At 38.9% G+C, this 22,511-nt stretch overlaps 1 protein-coding gene across 3 annotated transcripts; it reads left to right on the forward strand.

The window, feature by feature from the left end:
* The first annotated feature begins 249 nt into the window (after positions 1-249).
* LOC139725460 (rab-like protein 3) lies at positions 250-21,036 on the forward strand. Of its 3 annotated transcripts, none has more exons than XM_071636534.1 (9): positions 250-356; positions 6,748-6,839; positions 8,219-8,336; positions 9,035-9,152; positions 9,770-9,917; positions 11,926-11,997; positions 12,979-13,026; positions 14,828-14,866; positions 19,681-21,036. In XM_071636534.1, the coding sequence occupies exons 1-9, from the start codon at positions 305-307 to the stop codon at positions 19,747-19,749; spliced, it is 756 nt and encodes a 251-aa protein (XP_071492635.1). In that variant the 5' UTR covers positions 250-304; the 3' UTR covers positions 19,750-21,036. The 3 variants fall into 3 exon arrangements, with proteins under 3 accessions (XP_071492635.1, XP_071492636.1, XP_071492637.1); XM_071636535.1 differs by having other exon boundaries at positions 14,828-14,919; positions 19,681-19,724; XM_071636536.1 differs by lacking the exon at positions 12,979-13,026.
* Positions 21,037-22,511: the final 1,475 nt, after the last annotated feature.

Genomic DNA, 22,511 nt, shown 5'->3' on the forward strand with positions numbered 1-22,511 from the left:
GAAGACCCAAATCACACCACCCAGCCATTATGCATGCGCACTGCGAGCGTGCGCTTCTACCACTGACCACAGAACTCTTGTAAGAGTTCTGTGCCACTGACTTGGCTTCTACACGTACTAGTATACCCTTTGGCCTTATGAACGCGCGCACAGTACACGCTGTCGCTTTGAGGACTATGCATGTATGATACTTTATGATGCACGGACGTCCACACATAAAGTTATAAATGAAGTTCTGTGCTGAGCTGAGGACACGTCAAGATAGAGAAGGCTTCCACTCCACTAGAATTTATGAGCAGATATAATGGCGTCCATCGATTTGCAGAAGGTTAAATTACTAGTTGTCGGAGATTCAGGTAAGTACATTGTGCCTGATGTTTGTATCGGTCGCATGTCTTGCTCCGAGATCCCATCGCCACGGGTTGGGTTCGCTAGCTGGTCAAAGTGACATAGTGGAAAGCGGCGTGTGTGTGGTCCCAGGCATGCAAACTTGCGTAAGCTATCGGGATCACACCACTGCACTGGCACTGCGACTGCGTTGTGCGATCGTAAGTCATGATGAAGGGGCCGAGGCCGAGCCCGGGGCCGAGCCCGGGGCCGTGGCATGGCCGAGCCCGTCGCCGTGGATTGTGTTGTAAATACGATTGACAGGTTGCGTACGCCAACAGACGTCCAGTAGCAAATTAACGCGCACTGATACGCGCATGTCAAAGGTACGCATATTTCCAAAAAAAGAAAGAAAGAAAAGAGGGCAACCAATTGGCAATAGTACAATGTACCGGTACTCGTTTACTCGTACAGTCGTAGTGCGGCCAGCGGTAGGACCTACTGTGATAGTACTGACGTACTGTGTTTCTAATTTATGGTCTACCTAGGCCCTACCGCTCTTCTATCGGTGCCATACGAGCCAGATTTTATGTTTTCACCCTAACTATGCCTCTGGCTTGTCGAGCATTGACCGACCAAAGTCTGGCAAAGATCGGTCTGTATCTGGTCGTCGGGGATATGTTCCGCGGTGCGGGGACTGCGTCTGGCTTCACGGATCCCCTCCTATACCAGTTCGGGAAACCCACTCACAAGGGGGGCCCCTCCTTATAAGTAACCCGTCCCCCTTATAAGTAACCCCGTCCCCCTTATAAGTAACCCCCGGGGGCACCCCTTATAAGGAGTCTCCACGCTTTTTTGCAATGCAACGCGAAAATGAAAGGACTGCGGCAATTCGCTTGATTATGTACGGAGACTTTCGTTCATTCAGGTGGCTAAACCACCTGAATGAACGAAAGTCTCCATACTCAGTCGCCACGTCTGCACTCAAGCATTTCGTTCATTCAGGTGGCTAAACCACCTGAATGAACGAAAGTCTCCATACTCAGTCGCCACGTCTGCACTCAAGCATTGCCGCGCCGCCGCGCCTGGCGACACTCACGCCAGTAATCGCTCGCATTTCAGCATTCGCATGGGTCGTTTGACATCGCATTTAAATCCATGATTTTAGATATGATGCCTCGAACCGATTTTGCTCAAATTTCGTGAGTAACTAGGAAACTTGTGAAGCTTTATGGACATAATCAAGCGAATTGCCGCAGTCCTTGCATTTTCGCGTTGCATTGCAAAAAAGCGTGGAGACTCCTTATAAGGGGTGCCCTCGGGGCCGGGTTACTTATAAGGGGGACGGGGTTACTTATAAGGGGGACGGGTTACTTATAAGGAGGGGCCCCCCTTGTGAGTGGGTTTCCCGAACTGATACAGACCGAAGGCGTGTACTACTAGCACTAGTAGTAGCTCCTGTGAATTTATTGATGCTCTGCCAGCGGTCGCACAGACCAAACGTTACAATAAACCCAATTTCATACCGCTTTTCTACATTAAAACAAGTTTGACATGACATGACACATTATGCAGTGATATTTGGGGTAACTTTCTCACATTGTGCAATCGAAATGCAGTAGAATCTAACTAGATCTAGACCATGAGGTTGTAGATCTAGATCTAGATTAGATCGCAGAAATTTGGGTAATCATGTAGAAATGCACACCTACTGTTCGCTTCACCGTTTGTCAATCAAATTTTGTGCAGCTATTGGAGATGCTAAATTGAACCATATCAGAGAGTTTTCATGGAATTAGAATTTAGAAAGCCGAAAGGTAAGAAAAAATGAGAAATTGGAGTTGAAAAGTACGTCGGTCGCGAACGTAGCCTCCGACGTTTAAGTAGTGCACCAATTTCGCAGAGAACGATGTCAACGATTATAATCGATTCTGGTAGTCTCTAGCCGCTTACAAATTAACAATATTGAACTTGACTCGTGCAATACGTGTAGCCCCTACTTTCTTTGTCGTATCTTTTTCTTATTGTTAGCTCACCTGAGTCGAAGGCTCAAGTGAGCTATTGTGATAGTTCTTTGTTTTCATTGCCACTATCATGATTATCACTATTCAAATCATTGATACAGATTATTCATACCAGGACTTAGACATCGATCCTTTCTTTAAAAATTGTGGCAAGTATCGATTTTATCATGACAAAAGTTGATGATAATAATTCGATTTGAATAGTATTGTTATGAAGGGAATAGAATGAGGTTGAAGGAAAAGTGGAAGAAAAAGGTTAGGCTATTAGGAGGGAGAGAGAAAGAGAGAGAAAAGAAGATGAGAAGGAAGTTAAATTCAAAGGGGATTGTTTCTAGTAATCTACATAATTTATAGGCCTAATTTAATAAATTAATGTAAATAGTATTACAAAAAGTGTGTGGACTTCTCATAAAGTGCTCATTTTACCTAAAAAGAAACAGAATATTGGAATTGAAATGGTAATATGTCTTTAATTGATAAGTTCAACTTATACTATAGTAGAAAGTAATTGTCTTTATGATAGTGTTTATTTTTCCATTTCATTTTTTGATTATGTATACAAAAACTGCAACCCCAGTATTTGCATTTGTTTTGTAGTAAAAATCCTTTTTATTGTGCAATATTCATGATGGATAATTCCCATTTTTTCATATATCTTTTACTGTTTTGTACACATATTATCCGTCCATCATTTAGTCAGCAAAATATGTTGACAGATATACAGTCACACGCAAGATAAAATTAACTAAAACGATAAAAAACAGACGCATCAAGATCACTTTCTTTCTTCCACATTTTACTGTCGAGCCGACGTAATTATTGTGGTTAAACACCAAACAAGCGGCTGTATCACAGACTACAACGATCGATTATCATCGTTATATCGCTCTTCCACATAATCGATCATCCATCATGCTACGCTGACACAGCCATCGATCGGCGTACTTTTAAGTAAAAATTAGCTACTTTTCCTCTGTAATTGACTGAAATTTCATGAAACCGTCAGATATGGTCCATCTTGACATTTCTGATAGCCACAAGAAGTTTTCATTGACAAATTAAGGAAGGAAATGGTAGGTGTGCATGGTATGCAAGTTTAAATTTGCCGATCTAGGGCCGTGAATTAGACGCAATCGAGAAGGGTGAGGTACCTCACCCAATTCTGCATAGAAACAGTGGTTTTCAAAGAGCTTCGATACAGCGAGGTATATGGTAAGCTTTCGTCTGTCTCCGAAGGAGAGCGATAACGTCAGAAAAATAAAAGACTCTTTCGTACAGACGGATCTTTCTGTCTTAATCGAGCAGTGCATGCGGATTCGAGTACATCTAGTGCTATCCAGGCACCGCGGGTTGGAGCATGGCCTGAATTCATGAAGTGAAGGTGGTAACCAATCATGTGTCCATGGTTTAAACCATGGTTTATGAAAATTTCTTCTGCGTAAATACGATTGACACGACAGGTTGCGTATGCCAACAGACGTCCAGTAGCAAATGTGCATTGATACGTGCATATCAAAGGTATGCCTATTTCACATCGTTGTGTTGGATCTCGCGTTGGATGTGTGTGCATGTGTCAATGTATGTGTGTACCGTATTAAATAAAAGCACTTACATTATTATGCCAACCGTTGCTCAATGCCATGCCCTTCCCCCGCGTGGCGTGATCGAGCAGAGACAGGGTGCTGTGCATGCATGGCACGAATGCAACTCAACAGTTGTAAACTCTTATCCTTCATTCATGATTTTAAATGAATGGATGCTGCGTTTGTATATCTCAAGCAGGGGATCTCTTATCAGCCTATTGCACAGGGCATATAAAGGGCACTGTCTTTGGCAAATTATTCTGTGAAATAATGAACAACAACAAAAATACACAAAAATCTTATACCGATATGCCAGTCTGTTACTGTCTGCATTGAGTGCATAGATACCGATTTACAGGCAGCCACTACAGGCACACACATGTGTGCGGATGGATGAAAGAGACATTAAAGGGTGTGTACAGTTCTTTTTGAGGTGAGGATTTATCTTTTAACGTTTTGCGAGATATTCAGAAACCACTCCATGAGATGTCAAAGAACATGCAATTCTAAGGGGTATCAAAAGTTTATTTGATGAAAGTTGGTTTTGAAATGGCTGAGATATACAAAAACAAGGTGAAACAAAGAGATCCTAATAAAAGGCGTTGCCTGTCGCCTTTTATTATTATTACTTTTTTGGATATCTCAACCATTTGAAAACCAATTTTCATCAAATAAATGTTGAATCCTTATTTAAATTACATGCTCTGTCATATTTCATAGGAGGTTTCTCATTATCTCACTTAGCAATGTTCCAAACATGAATCCCCACCTCAACCAGTACTGTACAGTCCCTTTAAGATACCATATTAGCGTATCTAATTGATGTGGCTAGCTAGGATGTTCAAAAATAGAATTTTCACACTTTGCGCCATCAACCATGGCAATTTTCTGCGATGCAACATTGTAAATACAGGCTCAATAATCCTGCAGCGCAGCGGAGAGCAAAGACACGATATCGATTGCGCAGTGTTCGATGTGTCAAAATAAATTGCAGGGTGAGGAGGGCTTTAGTGACTTTATTACTGGTCAGACGGCATTCCATACAACAAGAGCAGCTTGCCGGCGGCTTAATGCTTGGTGGTTCATGGGATATCAATTATCACCTTGGCACATCGTATGGGGAATGATGAGGTACCGATAATATAGGGCCATATTAAAGTGCATGATTGCCGAAAAGAGAATAAGTTTAATAGGTTCCTACAAGATGGACTAGGATGCCCTACAATATTTCTAATTCTAGCATGTCTAGACATAGTAGTCTAGGATCAATTGAATATCAATCATATCTAATCATTCTAAACCCAGCCATGTCTATGGATCTAGACTCTATTTAGACAAAAGATGAATTGATGTAGAAACATCTAATGATAATGTAATGATATGAATATTTTGATTGTCGCCTGCCTGCCCATTGCTCCTCTGTTCACAATCAGTTCGTCACCATGGTCACATGGATGTGATACAGATGATTGCTGTTGAGACTTAATTTGAGTTCTGTAATAACTATCTGTAGGTTGTGCTGTACTATGGACTAAACTCCAGTACAGCACCCACACCAAGGTTTGACCGTGCACAAAAGCACATAGGTTTGTACATGTAGCAGGCGGTCAAATTTTGGATGCCGTTGTGGTCCAGTCGTGGGCGGGTAATGTAATGTTGTATAGTGTAATAGTACTATAAATGCAAGCTGCCAATAATTTGACCACAACACCATCCAAAATTCGACCGCCTACTATGTAGAAACTTAACATATTTATGCTTTGCGCATGGTCAAACCTTGGCACGAGAGGTCGAACCTTGGTGCTGTTGTCGATACCTCGAGCTCAGGACAGTAGTACTAGAGTCAAAGAGTTGTTGTGAGCCATGACACAAAAGTCAACATTGATATCGACACTAATGTACTTTCATCCATGTTAATAATGATAAATCCCACTGAATAAAATTCGAACAATATCACACCAGCACTCTCACCACCACAGGATATAAATTAGATACAAAGTAAAATTAGAAAACAAAAATCAAAAGAAAGAAAATACAGTCAAACCTGCCTTAGCGACCACCTGTCTATAGCGGCCACTGAAAAATCCCCCCGAGAGAAAAGCCCTGTTAAAGACCCTGTGTATAGCGGCCACCTGTCTAACGCGGCCAGTGGCCACAAATTTTGCTTCCCGCGGTAGATTTTAACCTGTCTATAGCGGCCAAAAACCCAATGGAGCCGTAGCCGAGCCGATAATTCAGCATGTTTTTCTGCTTTGTAGCCGTGCGGGCAACGTTCAGTGATCGCCACCGCTGCATTCATCCCTCATTCAGTCATAATAATGCACTAGTGTTATATCCTTTCTTCACGACAATACACATACATGTACTACTGTGCAACAATTTCATGTACACCGGCATGGTTAAATGCATGAAATACACAGTGTGTGCATACGTACACACATACATGTACATGTAAGGATACAACAATGATACATGTACATGTATGCAATGCACACAAAGTTGGATTACCTGTCTATAGGGGCCATCTGTCTATGATGGCCACTTTTTCCGTCTCCCTTGGATGGCCGCTATAGACAGGTTTGACTGTACCTGCTCAAAACCATTGAAACTTGCGTAATTTTATACAGTAGTTTGGATATTAGGAAGTGTTTTTCAGTTATATACAGTATTCACAAATGATCTTACACTTGTGTGCATGGCTTGAAATCTGTACAGGTAAAGACTAAGAGTAAGCACACCTGTAGGGCCTACATGTCAATTTACATCCTATGATGACTTTTTGTTTATCTTGCCTTTGTTCACAACTGTTTCAGGTGTGGGCAAATCATCTTTAGTCCACCTCATCTGCCACGACAGACCCATTTTTAATACGTCCTACACGATTGGGGCTTCAGTAGATGTAAAGGTGAGGAGAAATGGCAACACAGAGCTCTGTACAAAACAAGCTTGTGCAAACTCATATAATGCATGTGTTTGTCTGTGTGTTTGTGTGTGTTTTGTGTTCCTGTTTTGTTTTTGTGTGTGTGTGTGTGGGGGGGGGGGGGGGGGAGGAGGATGGTTCATGAAGCTGAAAGCTGTTTTTCTAGTGAGATATTGACAAACAGGGTCTCAATAGTATTAACTCCTGCCTGAGGGAACCAATCAACAAGTTTGTTTGTGACTGCTACCTCACGCTTTGATTCTGCAGGAAGTCTGTGATTGGAGAAAACATTTGTTTGCTCTGCAAAATTGGATGAGTTCAGTGACCCTTTCATAAATGGATGTTCCTTCTGGACTTGTTTGTGCATGAGTCTTTTTAACCCTTATGTGCCCGTACACTGTTAAAGGGGAATTTAATCCTGATTTCATTTTGCTTTGTATGACGCACAAAAATCAGACAAGTAAATAAATTAAAATCAGGGAACAAACCAAGACACATAATGTAGAGTTTATGAATTCTAAAAGTTTTGAGAGTAAGACAAATTTGCAACTCTGTGTGATCTAGGTGTTTATCACATCTACATTTGTTCTGTACATAAAACGTCACTATTTTAATTTTTCTCAAAATTAATATTTGGGCACAGAGAGAATTTATTTGCTGAGGAGGCCATGGAAAGACATAGATTATTCTTATCATATACCAAGAGCATGTCTGAAGAAAATTTTACTGGGGAAAAATTTTGTTAATTTTTGTGTACAGAATGAATAGAGAGCTGCTAAACACCTACATCACACAGAGTTAACAATTTGTCTGACTTTCTAAACTTCTAAGAGTTCAGAACTTTTGTGTATGTGTCTGATTTCTTCCCAAAATTTTCACTGATCTTCTCTCTAGTCATTTTGTTTTAATACAAAGCAACTTGATATCAGGATGGAATTTCACTTTCAACCTCAACTTGCCCAGCTTTTTCATCAGCATTAGGTAATTCATCCCAACTTGACCAAATTGTAGATTAGAAGCCCACTTTTTAATAGGTTTAGCAGTGTGTCTCAGGGTAATGGGAGAGGACATGGTGAAATAATAGGGATTAGCTGGTTACAAGGTATGTGATCTATTCTTTAGCAGTTAGTTTACAGACAACTGTGCCAGTGGGTAAAGAAAGCACATTAAGTGATTAGTGAAAAAAAGTAAGTAATCATTGTTGTATTAAGATATTGGGACTATTTTCATATGAATGAGATGGTTAGGCCTATACTGCACATTTTTTTTTTTTTTTTTTTTTTTTTTTTTTACGGACACTGTCAACTTTATTTTGCAAGATAGCAGGGTTGATATGACAAATCAAATCATCTTGTAAATACTAGATTCATGAATACAAGGAAGGAACTCTGGATCAGAAGACCTGTTTTATAGAATTCTGGGATATTGGAGGTGCAGTGAACCACGCCAATAGCAGACATATATTCTACAGTGCCGTCAATGGTAAGAACAACAACTTTTCACTGGTGCTGTCTAGCATTTTAGAATTAGTGAAAAAGTAAGCTGTGGTTTGACATGAAAGAAAGGCTGCTAATGTTGATTGATGATGTCCTGCTGTCTAACAACAGTGTATCCAGGCAGACACTTAGAATGGCTTTGTCCTAAACTTCCTGAAATGTAGCTTTGCTTGTCATATCAAGTTAACCTGTTGAGGACAGGCTGATTTTGCTACAACACACATTTCCCATTGACACCTGCCCAAGTATACTCGGGACTTGTCAGTAACGGGTCAATAACCACTTATATGTTCAATTTATTACAATGAATTTACATGATTTCTGCCAATGATGTATGATAATCAAGTCAAGTGATTTAAAATAGATCAGAACAATTGCTTCTTACTGACAGGATTGGAAATAGTGTTCCCCCTGTTAGAATGATCTGAATTTTCCCTTTGTGGGTGTGTATGTGTGAGTATTGTTTCTGGTATATCTGACTGATTATTCATACTTGCAATGTCTACAGTACCAATTTCTGTAAGTTTGGTTATGTGAAAAGTTTGAAGAATTCGTTAAACAGTTCAATGTATGGATATATATTTTTTGACCTATTGAAGCAATTGCATTCATAGATAATGCCAACTTGGGGTTTCTTTTTCCTTCTTTTTTTTTTCACAAAGCTTTATTATTTTGCACCCGCAGGTATTATACTAGTCCATGACCTAACCAATCGGAAGTCTCATGCCAATCTTGGAAAATGGCTAAGTGAGATTCTTCAACGAGATCATGGGAACAGCTCAGAAAGGCACCGGTCGAGTGTGTAAGTCTGCTATGCTCACACTAGAATTAACTTACAATAAGCTTTGTCAATTTCCAGCACAATGTCCTTTCCATGCTCATTTTTATTTTTTTATATTATGACTTGCCAAATGTACTGTCAACTTATTTCTAAGTGAATTTTGAATGTCTTATTTCCTTTTGATGCTGCAATGCTATAACTTTTGTCATTTTCTCATATTTCTGTAATTTGTGCAAATAAAGTTTAACCCATTTTCATTTTGTTACTATAATTGTGGTCAGTAGTTCAGTTAAAGCCTTTCAAACAACAAAGTAATTTATTATGAATCAGAAACTGATAGTAGAAAGAAGATTAATTCTCAGACGTGAACCTAGCTAAAAAGTTGTCCCTGCATGCCATATACAGTTAATTGGTGTAGGCACTGGACAAGTGGTTAAGTACTGTGTGCAGTGGCAGTAAATAGTGGGTTTCTTTTTTTTTTCTTCTTTTTTTTCCCAGTGGAATTTTAGTAGTACTAAAAATGTAGCTGACTAGTTATAACCAGTGGCTGGTAAAAAGTGTTTGACCTCACTTAAAGAATAACAATGAAACAAACCAAGTAAAAGCCAGTGATGATTAATATAGCATTTATATTTCAGGAGTGAATATGACCCTGAGCGGTTTGCAGGTCACCACACACCCATCTTAGTGGTAGGAGCAAAGAAGGACCAACTTGATGCCAAGAGGCAGAACTCATTGCAGTCCTCATCCATAGCAGAGGAGTGTGGAGCAGATGAAGTCAACTTAGTGAGTTTGATCCTTAGAACATCAGAAATGGTCCCCTAGCAGTGTTTCAGCATCTCTGTAGTTGACAGCATCTCTGTAGTTGAAATTCTTAAATTTTTAATAACTGTCTTGGGGTCTGTTTCATGAAATCATTACATAATAGTCTTTACATAAATCTCAGAATGGCCAAAGTCGCCCATATGAAGCTGTGAGAGACTTTTAGAGAGAAGTAAAATTCATTTCATGAAGTCTCTCACAAGTGTGTCTTATGAGCGAAAAATCTCTCATAAGACTTTCATGAAGCAGACCCCAGGCTCATCTCCTTATGGGCAAGACTATCATTAAGATGACATGTGAGTTCTCATCTGTTTTGCATCAACCCACAATTCTAATATCCAGAATAGCACTAGTCTTTATTTGTACTCCTGAACTCTTTGATACATACATTGTACTTTCCAATACTGTGCACAAGGGTTGACGTGTGTCTGTTTCATTCTGGTGGATGTACTTTTGAAACAGGACATTTCGGTTTGGGGTAGTGTGCTCTATGTTGAAATTTGTGTGAACAAAAAGTATTCTTTTGTCAAGGTAAGAGTGATAAAAATCTGTGTGATATAGAATACTTGCATCCCGCTGTAGGGAGAAGAGAACATTCGGTCCTTACTACATGTAGCTACGATATACCATGGTAATATGGTGAGATATCATGTGTAGGGGCCTTCCTATACACTAATAAAAAGTAAGTAATGAGTCTTGACAATGTAATACAAAAACGATTCACTGATTATTGTCCCTGCCGAACGAGTTCGAGCAGGGGACTATGAAACGGGCTCCGTACGTGTGTGTGTCCGTGTGTGCGTCCGTCCGTGTGTCCGTCCGTCCGTCCGTGTGTCCGTGCGTCCGTGTGTGATCAAAATGTTCAATTTGCTACTTCTCTGTCATTTATGAGCCAATTTTGATTCTGTTTGCTTTATGTGATGGCACTATGTGGAAGCTTTGAAACTTCTACACAGAATTTCAGTTGTGACCTTTGACCTTGACCTTTGACCTATATTGTACATTTTGCTTCAAAATGCTACTCCTTCACCATTTCTAACCCGATTTTGATTCCGTTTGCTTTATGTGATGGCACTAGGTGAGGGCTTCAAAACTTCCACACAGAATTTTGACCTTTGACCTTGATTTTTGACCTATATTGTACATTGGCTACAAAATGCTACACCTTCGCCATTTCTAACCCAATTTCGATTCCGTTTGCTTTAAGTGATGGCACTAGGTGAGGGCTTCAAAACTTCTACACAGAATTTTGACCTTTGACTTCTTTGACCTTTGACCTTGATTTTTGACCTATATTGTACATTTTGCTACAAAATGCTACTCCTTCGCCATTTCTAACCCGATTTCACTTCCGTTTGCTTTATGTGATGGCACTAGGTGAGGGCTTCAAAACTTCTACACAGAATTTTGACCTTTGACTTCTTTGACCTTTGACCTTGATTTTTTTACCTGTATTGTACATTTTGCTACAAAATGCTACTCCTTCGCCATTTCTAACCCAATTTCGATTCCGTTTGCTTTATGTGATGGCACTAGGTGAGGGCTTCAAAACTTCTACACAGAATTTTGACCTTTGACTTCTTTGACCTTTGACCTTGATTTTTGACCTGTATTGTACATTTTGCTACAAGATGCTACTCCTTCGCCATTTCTAACCCGATTTCGATTCCGTTTGCTTTATGTGATGGCACTAGGTGAGGGCTTCAAAATTTCTACACAGAATTTTGACCTTTGACTTCTTTGACCTTTGACCTTTGACCTTGATTTTTTTACCTATATTGTACATTTTGCTACTAAATGCTACTTCCGGCGGGGACATATATTACGCACCGCGTAATTTCTACTTTTCCTTGTTTAACTGTTGCATTGATAGTGAAACACAAATATTATTTTTGCTCTACGCAAAAGTCATAATCTGTGTTTTCAGTTGCATTTCCTTATATACTTTCTACTTTTTCCCCCATTTGTGCAGAATTGTATTGATTCAAAGCATCTTGCTCCTGGTACTACCAATGCTGTGAAATTCAGCAGATTTTTTGACAAGGTGAGTCTGTTTTATTTGCAAATATAGTAGGGGGAGTCCCCATGAAGAAATTAGGAACAGCATTGTGATCATTTTGCCCTCTCTACGATTTTCACTTCTAATAGTACAAATTAAACATCTTCAGTAGAAACCTTACTTCCTTGATATGTCCTTCCCTTGAGATAAAAGATTTTAGTGTCTTTTCCTTGTAGAATCCATAGACTTCTGTTCTGACTAAAATTCAGATGTCTACAAAGTATTGGTCTTTATGTGCATATGATATGAATGGTAGGTTATATCAATAAAGTTGAAATTGTCTAGTTATATTCAATAAAATCAAATGCCAGACAAGATAAATTCATGCTTTGTGCAAGTAATTACTCATCACATCACATCACATTGTTTGAATCATAATGCTGCACTTACTGCAGAAAATCAACATGTTTACAGTAACAAATACCTGCATTATTGAAATAAAATCAGCTTTTATTCATAGTTTTATAGTGATAGAGAGTTTGATATGAAATTGGTCAATCTTGCCATCGCCATATGAAATTTATTGAGATTGGCAGGTTTCTGCGACAAAGCCATGTGCCCGTGTGCCCATGACAAAAAGTTATTTTTGTTGGGCAAATAAAATGTAAAGGCACATGCTTTTTTTGACATACCACACACTTCTGTCTGTTTGGCTGTCTTGATGAAACCTTTCAATGGAAAAGAGGACCAACACGTAGAAGAAGATGATGACTGGTACTCTGTGTAGGCTACAACGGCTGTAAATGAGGCCACAACATGTGATACATAATTTTACCAAATTTTAGGCTTCAAACAATATTTTTGCTAACATGTCTGAACTCTAACATTGATATCATATTTATCAAATCGTAATTCATTGTCATACCTGAGTTTTCATGATAACTTCTTTCGCAAACATTTTGCTGCTTATATTGTTCATTTCTCTTCCACCTGCTCTCACTCTGGCCATTCTTACTGTTCCTCAAGGTAATATCCCGTCGCTGCGGCAATAATTCTAGAGACAGTCCCAAAAAGGTGTGTAATTGGGGTTAAAGCTCGATAGATCAGTTTCCCTTTTTTTGTGTGTGTCCATACTTGAGGTTTTGGTTTTATGTAAACATTTGCTTGTTTGCTGCATTTTGCGCATGAACAAATATATCATAAAGTGAAACAGCGTTATAGCAACAGTTGTTTTCTTTTTCAACTCTACTAAGTCATTAGAAGCCTGACAGCATAATATTAATTGTTGTACATGTATCTACAATTGTAGTGAAGACTATCCATAGGATGTACCTGTAACTTAATGGGTTTTTGCAAACTTGTTATTATTACTACTAGAATTTAATTTCTAATATTGGTTTGACAGTATCAGCTGTAATTGCATTATAAAGAATGAGTGCACAGGGCATGAATGGAGACCTTAGCCCGTAAATGCAATCGAGTGATTATGATGTATTATTTTCAGCTGTTACCAAAGAGCCATTTTCCTTCTCCGCTCCTTACACATACCCTCCTTCTTCATCCTTCAGGCTGCATTATTTTGAATAGTTTGAAATAGGAGTATGAAGAAGGCATCTGTTCATCATGGTAAATGTTTATTTTTCTGTCAAGTGAAGAGGGGATTGTTGTGAGAATGCCGAGGTATTGGGACATTTGAAATGGTTCAACAGAAATTGTATGATATAGCTACATGTCATGTCGTGGCTTGGAAGCATCTGATTCTTTGGCGGTGACTTTTTGTTAGTTTGATGCACTTCTCTGCATCTTTTTTTTTTCCTCGTCACCCCAGCATCTATTCCTTATGCCATTCTGTTCAGTGATAGTTATCAACTAACTTTTGTTCAACACTTTGTTCTTTTGCAGTAAGGGCTTATGATGTCATTTGTCCTGGGGTCGGTTTCATGAACGTCATATGAGAGACTTTTTGCTCATAAGGCACACTTGTGAGAGACTTCATGAAATTGATTTGAAAGTTTTATATAGCTGACTGCTCGATGTGACCAACTTCGGCTATTCTGAGATTTATGTAAATACTGTTTATTATATGATGACTTCATGAAACGGACCCCTGCACTCATGATAGTATGGAGTTTAGTGTGATGTAGGAAGTTGTCTTGCTATCTGTATAAGTGTGTGTTTTTTTTTAAATGATGCTAATCTTATTTCAGGTCTGGAAAATGTCTTGAGTGCCAGTAACAAGCAAATGCTCATAGTCTATTTATTTGTGAGAAGACTGCATCAGTGACATATTACACATGTACATAGCCCAGAATGTACTGCTATGATATTTGATGATCACCATTGTCTTGATTACCATATTTCAACAAAGCATGATCATTACTAATCATTCATAAAACAAACATCCAGTTTACTTACCATGTTTGTCAATTCTTGCCACCCATTCATCGTTTTATTTCTGTCATAGTTCATGCTTTGCAATATGGTGTCATTTACATCATATGCCATTTGTCATTTCATCGATATTTTCTGGTTCTTACATGTCTTGATATGCGAGATGTATATTGCAACATATCCTTATATAGTTTTCATGACACTAAATGTAAACGATATGTAGCCAAGCTTGATTTTGACGGCAAATGCTGATCCTTGAAATGTTCTTTGTTTCGTGTAGTTGTTAACTAAATCTGAATTTATGCTCTTTACTCAAATTTGAGATTCGATCTAAATTTTTTTGTGGGTTTCTTGCTTCTTTTGATTAAAGTACAATCTTGCTATCTCTAGCCACAACAAAGTGAACATATACATTAGGCGCACAGTTATTTTACATTGAGAGTGTCAATCAATAAGAACTTACATTATCTTTGCTTTCTTGCAGGTTATAGAAAGGCGTTACTTTCCCCGAGACACATCCCAGGTTGGTGTTCCATTATACAACTGGTGATCATAAAGCTTGTTTAAGTTGGCTGCGTAAGTCTCTTGTTACATATGGCGTTCCCCTAGCAGCACTCTAATGTATCTTTCCCACTATCTGTGCATTGTTGGACAGTGTATCCTACCTGTGTTCCTGCATATTTCCTTATTTTTCAGAGTCTTTTTTTTTGGGGGGGGGGGGGGAGGGGGAAGGGAGGGGACCTGAGTAAGATGGAATACGGATAGACACTTGAAAACTTTTGTTGTGGACATGGTAACATGATGAAACAAAGACATTCTTGGAGTTAGTAAGTGTATTTCAGCCAATTCTGCTTCTTCCCCAGCTATTGTGGCTGTATTATTTGGAGAAACTATTCAAGAAGGCAAAAGTGGTTTCAATAAAAAAATTGAGAGAGTATCCCACCTTTGTCATGGACATCTTGAATTGGACAGAATGATGATCCAGTCCCTCCTCCAGATTTCATGGTCCTCCCCATAGCATGTGTAGAAACTAACCTTTGTGTATGTGCTGGTACTATGCTGACATTGTAATCAAAAGATTACATTTTATTCTTTGTAACATTTTTATCGCACTGTACGGCAGTGAATGCTAATACTCATTAGTTGATTTTGCTGCAAAGATGCTTCTGTGTATATTACATGTTGGTAATTTTGGGCAAAAATGATACAAGCATACTTATAGAATATGCAATTTACCGTAAGAAAAAAAAATGGCTCTGTATGTTAACATCCATAATCCTATCCCAGTATTCCTTCAGTCATTTGCTTATTAGTGTTTGCCTAAGCAAATTCTTTCTCTTGTGAATTCCTGGCATGTTGCATTCTATCACTGTTGGCATGACCCTTTTTGAATCTCTTTCAGCAGCCTAACTTCAGATAAATCTCTGCCAATTGGAGTTGCTAGTCTGCATGTCTTTAAACCTTGTGATGGATGACATGTTATTCATGTTATCACTTCAGTCTACTGTAACACAAGAAATTTTTGCGTGCATGAAACTTTCATGAATTTCTTGAGGAACCAAAGATTCACAAAAGTTCTTGTTTACACTATAGTGCATTGAATGCCAGTGGCAATTTGCAAAAGTTTCATGTGGCTTAAAAGGTCATTGGCTCCAATTCGTGAAAGGTTCATAACACAAATGTTTCAAGTTTTTCGATATTAACATGACAAATTATACTTGTGACAATTGAGCACATTCTTCTACATTTGAGTTGCAACTTGATCAGGTACATGAAAGTGCATCATTGTGGGCATGTGTGGAATTATCTGATTGTGCAATCAGACATTCTTTAATTTATCCCTTTTCAGCCTTTCTCCTGCTCCTGGCTTGAGTGAGCTATTGTGATTATATTATCGGGTGTCTGCCATGCATAGATTTTTTACATTGTAGACTTTGTGAAAACCTCATGATGGATTTTCACAAAACTTGGTAACATGTAACATGTCCCCTCTCACTTGAGGTAAGAGGTAACATGTCCCCTCTCAATTGAGCCAAATGAGCTAGTGCGATTGATCACAGTTCGGTGTCCATCATACATCATCCGTTGTCCATAAAAGTTTTTTATGTCCTAATTGAGAACTGCCGGCAGGATTTTGACTGAACTTAGCAGGAATCATGAGTGGGAGAGGGGATCATAATGTGGCCACTAAGTACCCACACTGGGGGGGGGGGGGGGGGGGGGGGGTGTTGTCCAAGAGGCTAGCATCCAACCTCTTCAAGTTTGCCTGAGGTAGAGTGCCATGAAGGGAAAGTGTAATGCTCAGGTGAGCACTAGACCTATGAGTCTCTTGTTTGTTTTTCTAGCTATGTATGTATGACACTGTGAGATGGAAAGGGGACAGCATTTTGTGATATGTAAAGAATGGTAGCTAAAAAAAAATCACTTCAGGATACATATTACCATTAATAAATGAAATCTATACTGCAGGAAGCAGGCTGTTAAAACACACACATAAAAGCAAATTAAGTGCAGTGCCCCTCCACAGGTGGTAGTGGGAAACCAATGTTTGTACTGCTTAACTTTAGCCTTTTTGTGGATATGTCTTTCTCTGAAAGCAATTGTACAAAGTAGGGCTGGATGAAAATCATTGGCTTACGACACTACAGTCTAAAAAATATATACACTGTACTCGCTAAACTCTGAATTGTGAAGTTCACCCTAAGCAAGGTATTTGGTGAGAGATTCACGGCTCAGGAAAAAAAACAAAACAAAACAAAAAAACCACAACAACAACAACAACAAAGCCTGCTCTCTATCTACTTCTGCCACAACTATGTAAAGAATTCTTCTCATGAGATCAGTCTATGCATAGTAAGCAGTGTTGAAATGTTCCATTAGACACAAGGTTGTGATTCTCATGACCCAGAAAACTTCTGAGCTTTACACCTACTACATAATTATCTACCACATACCGGAACTATTTCAGGATATCCCCCCACCCCCTTCACTCGACCAATCTTTGTATGTTAATCCTAGTCTCTCTAGGTTGTACATGGGAATCCTGTTATAACGAGGTGAAATACAACAAGAATCTGCTTTTAACGAGGTAAATCATCTGCTCCCAAATTATTTTTACATGTCTTTGTGTGTTTTCTTACGTTGCCTCTAAAAAAAAATAAAACAGAAGAAGAAAAAAAAAACACACCCCCCCAAAATGAAGAAGAGTTTGTGATTTTCTGACGAGGAAAATGTGGTCTTGAACTCAACAGAGGGCAAAATCATGTAGTGGGGCAAAAGCAGCAAACTACAGGACTCTTTATTGCATTATCGCTGTATGCTTGCAGTAAGTGATTACCCCAAGGAGCGCAACATGCTGTGTGTGCTCCATATGATCGAAATTAACAGTTCTTTCTCTTTCATTATTTTTTTTAAATGTGAGAATACTCTTTGCACTTTGCTGTTGCATTTCCTGTTTTCCTGTTCACCAGTATATTATGTTGTACTGTACAAAGTGTATGTAACGCTGTCATAGCAGAACACATTCATACAGTATCTGATATACATTTGTGGGGGGGGGGGGGGGGGGAGGGGGGGGGGGTTCCAAGTGTACATATACAATGAAATTGTGAATATAACAAGGTAAAATTAGCTGGTCTCTGTAACCTCATTATAATGGGATTCCAGACTTACCCAGTCTCACATATTAGGCATTAGGCTCACGCCTCGGGGGTCTTTCTCATGTCCTGACAAGCTCTTTTCTCATGCCATAACATATCTGGGATTCCCATACATACAAGGACTGCTCAGCGGTGTCCCTAAATTGAGTCCTCATCGTGCATGTAAAACTGGGTCACACAACTTTTTGTGGGTTCTGTGTTGTATGGTCACATACGGGTCAGAAATGATCATAAATCACAGTTTCTTGTGGTGGATAATGTACCTATCCAAGCTTGCTTTGCTCACATATATATAATGAGTTGTTATTCACCAAGTTGTTTTGTCGTCTTGTTGTCTTTCTCCAACATTTTCACTGAAACTCATGCTTTCAACAACCCATGAGAATGTGTAAACCCTAGCTGAACTGGTGGTTAATCTAATGACTATATATGTGTATGCACCTACCTATTTGTTGTGATGTCTTCTCATGTGTTATGTGTGTGAATTATATATTCACTGCTGTTTTTATGGACAAGTAGAATCGGCAGCTCACTGGCACAATTTTCTGCAAACACTTTGATATACCGGTACATCACTGCAGGAGCTTGGGCATTTCACCACATTTGCAAGTGTAAATGTATAGTGTGTAATTATGTTCAACCTATATTTCTATTTACATTTGTAGTTTCTGTGTGGGCCATAGAAGCAAATATGTGCAGACAGACCCTCTTAGTCCCAGGCATTCATTTTATGGTGATAAACTATAAATTGGAACAGCATTTTGTCACATTGGGAAATCACATTGGGTAATGCCGTACACCATCAGCAGTGACTTCAGACATGCCCTCTGAGGGGTTCATTTAAGTCATTTGTTCAGTCATTCTTCCGTTACGCATATAGCGTACCCTATGATAGAGCAGACTGAATAAATGCTCTATAAATATTTCACCTATATTTACCCCTATAGAACAAAAATTTGCAATTAAAAAAGAATGCTACCTTAAAATATATGTGGATTGAGTGAATGCAGCAATATTAGTCGAATACATCAGTGGAGTTGGAGGGAAATCAGACCATCTGATCGAAAGTGATGCATTTCTAAAGTTTCAGTACCACCATGACTGGATGAGAAGACTACAACAGTTTGTGATGTCACTGAAGGACACTGATATCAATTTCTTTTCAAACTTCAGACATGTGCTCTATAAGATATTGCTGCATTCACTCAATCCACATACATACACTGTATGTATGTGATGTATCGTCACAAAAGCCATATACTTAGTAATGTCGTAAAAATAATTTTTGCAGGGTTTTGGGCAGATATGAATTATCAGATGTTAAACTTTAAATTGATATATAATTTTCCTACTTTATTACAAGGAAAATTTTTTTCAAAAAGAATTAAAAGTTCAAAAATTGTGAAGGTTATATTGCCAAAGTTGCCTGCACACGCAGTTTTCTATCTTTTATGATGTCTGACTGTATATGGGTAACATGATGACGCACCAAATATATATTTATGAATCATCCCCATTCAACCATCCTAATGTAAAACTCAAAAAGAAAGTGGAAGGCCTATATTTTTTACCTTAAAATTAGTCAGAAGAAAAAAATAAACCTTATTGAAGATCGGGTAGAAATGCATTGACTGTAAGATAATATTGGTACACTCCCTGCTTCTTCTGATGTCTGCAGGCAATGTCTACACAAGAAAGGAGACGCATCAGCACTGCACAGCAAATGAAAAGCCTTCATACAGACTGAGCTGCTGCTTGCCATCTGCAGTGAGACATATCCATACCATGTGTGACTAATACCTCACTGCAACTCAACCAGCAATTCTACCAATGTGGGTGTGATTTAGCCGTCAGCATGGACAGAGGTGTCAACCGTTCTCAGAGCCCATTGTCAGACAGGGGTCAGCAACATTTTAACTTGCACTAATGGCAGTTACTATGGCAGATGCCAGTGGACAAGAAGTCAGTTGTGAATGTGTAGGCTGTTGCTGTGAAAACTGCAATTGTTAAGGCACAAACAGGCCCCGGGAAGTGTCCACGACCCATTGCCTGTATGGAGCTGCAGGCTGCCTGCAATGCTATTAGCATGGGATATTCCTTGGACCTGTTCATGAACTCTGAGTTCTGAATGGCTGATAACAATGAAGACGGGCAGTATGTTGGACCAAATGGGAAACTGAAATGCTGAGGGAATTTTGAGCTTTCGTCGTGGACAAGCATGTGATGTATTAATGTGAACTGTTTCCACCTGTCCATTGAACACCATAAATACCCTCTGCCATCAGACCACCACAAGTGCAGATGCCATGAGGATGAGGAGAGTGATGTTTGAGGTTTTTGATGAATTATCTGGAGAGACTTATTTCTGGAGTACAGTACACCAATACAGATGAAGAAAAGTATAATGACCTGCATCTGTATGGTTATGCTGTGTGACCTAGGACCATTACTGTAAAACACTAACCAAGTGTACAGTGCTGAAAAGTCAATATGAATTAGCGGTTGACAGGCGAGTTTCATGTTTTAGGGCCTGGGTAATAAGGACACCTTGCTATGAAGAGATGATGTACAAAAGAGTTATACCTATCTGCTTTGGGTGTCATACATTCTGCACTCCTGTTATAACGAACATGGTTAAAATAAAATTTCTGTAACAACAAAGTAAGAATTCAGGTCCCCAAATCATTATCTTACAGGGGAAACTCGATATAACGAGAGGCTCGGGACCGAGCAGTTTTCCTCGTCACAGCCGATATCTCGTTATATCAGTAGGCATGAAAAACAAAAGCATAGCATAAAGACATTAATTTGTAGATGTGGGACTACATATCACGTTTCAATTAATATTGATAACCTTGCAATGTGTGTTAGGGAATTACTCACCTTTATGCGTAAGAAAATGTTTTTCGCCAACGAAATACATATCAAAAATGTTTCTTAATGAAAGTTCGAATTTGTAAATTGTAATTGGTGAACTGCCAGTCTAGAGCACTCTGTTATATCAGGAGTCGTCTGTATTATGTTTGTTGTATAGAAACACTGGTGATGATACCAAAAGTGGGTGTTGTGAAAGTGCAATCAGGCGACAGCCATTTGTTGAAGTGTGTACCAACGGTAGTATGACACAACTTTACACAGGCATCACCGGCTCTGTGTGACACCAACTTTAATTTATACTACTTGGTGAAGTACCATTACAATGTATCTGTTTATTTATTAGAAGTCTTTTTTTGGAGGGGTGTAATATGTGTGGGTATGATAAGATTGTCACATATAAACCTGCTACTGAAAGAGCCTCCCCCCAAAAAAAAACAAAACAAAAACAAACATATATATATATATATATATATATATATATATATATATATAATATATATATATACATGTATGTACATGTATATATAAATATCAATGAATGAAGAATAAGTAGGTGGGCAATCTACAAAAAAGCCAAAGTTGCTCTGAATGACATTGGTGAAATGAGTCAGCAGATCTTTATGAGTGTAAAAGTCAGTCAATTTCAAGAAAGGTTTGTTGTGTGATGATGGCAGTACCTCTGTTGACATCCCCAATTGTCTTTTAATGTACAAAATTACTGAATGTCCAAGAAGAGATAGCTTTCTCTGTCATGTGGGTGTATAGTAACTTGGTAGCTTTAATTGTAATAGTCTTGTATGAATATGTTTCCAAACATAATATACAAATGATGCACAGGACAGAGTGGATCGGTGAGAATTGGATGCGCAAGTTTAACTTTGGAACTGTATTTAAGCCCAGGAGCGCAGTGAATGGGTTTTAGACTGTTAATCCAGTTCTCACTGATCCACGAAATAGGCCTATGCATCATTTGTGTTATAAAATGGGCCAGTAAATTCATAATACATGTACACTGTACAACCATTTTCCCCATCATGTGTCCAGTACACCTGCTACACTATACAAGACTTCAGCCATGCGGTTGGATTTTACCGCATGCATGGCTCAGAGTGGATCAGCAAAAATCAATGCATGACAATTGACCAATCAGATTGCAGAGATTCTAAAGCCCATTTAATAACATCCTGTGTGACCTTGAAATAGTAGGCCTGTCGTGTGATGGTGACATTACCTATGTTGAGATCCTCACTTGTTCGTAAATGTTCAAAATTACTGAATGTCCAAGTTTCTCTGTCGTGTGGATGCATAGTAACTGGGTAGCCTTAATGGTAATGGGCTCATATGAATACATCTTTTGAGAAATGTGAAATCATATGCAGAAGACTAACGAGTATGAAGCAAATCATATTAGTGTCCTGGTAGTAAGACTACAATACTACATTGTGGTGCCCAGTTCAAGCAAAGGGTATTACAAACATTACATGGTGCAATACCATTTCTTTCATATGACTCAAATCTTTATTGATCAGCTGCTTTTGCTTCATTGCATTCACACAAACTGGTATGTGATGCATTCGTCTTCACAATGTAATTTTTCAATTACAGAGACTCTTCATATAATTTTGTGTTGTG

This window comes from Diadema antillarum, unplaced genomic scaffold (assembly GCF_040938485.1).
Source record: "Diadema antillarum isolate AM-2024a unplaced genomic scaffold, OU_Dant_1.0 seq00000042_RagTag, whole genome shotgun sequence".
Classification (NCBI taxonomy): domain Eukaryota; kingdom Metazoa; phylum Echinodermata; class Echinoidea; order Diadematoida; family Diadematidae; genus Diadema; species Diadema antillarum.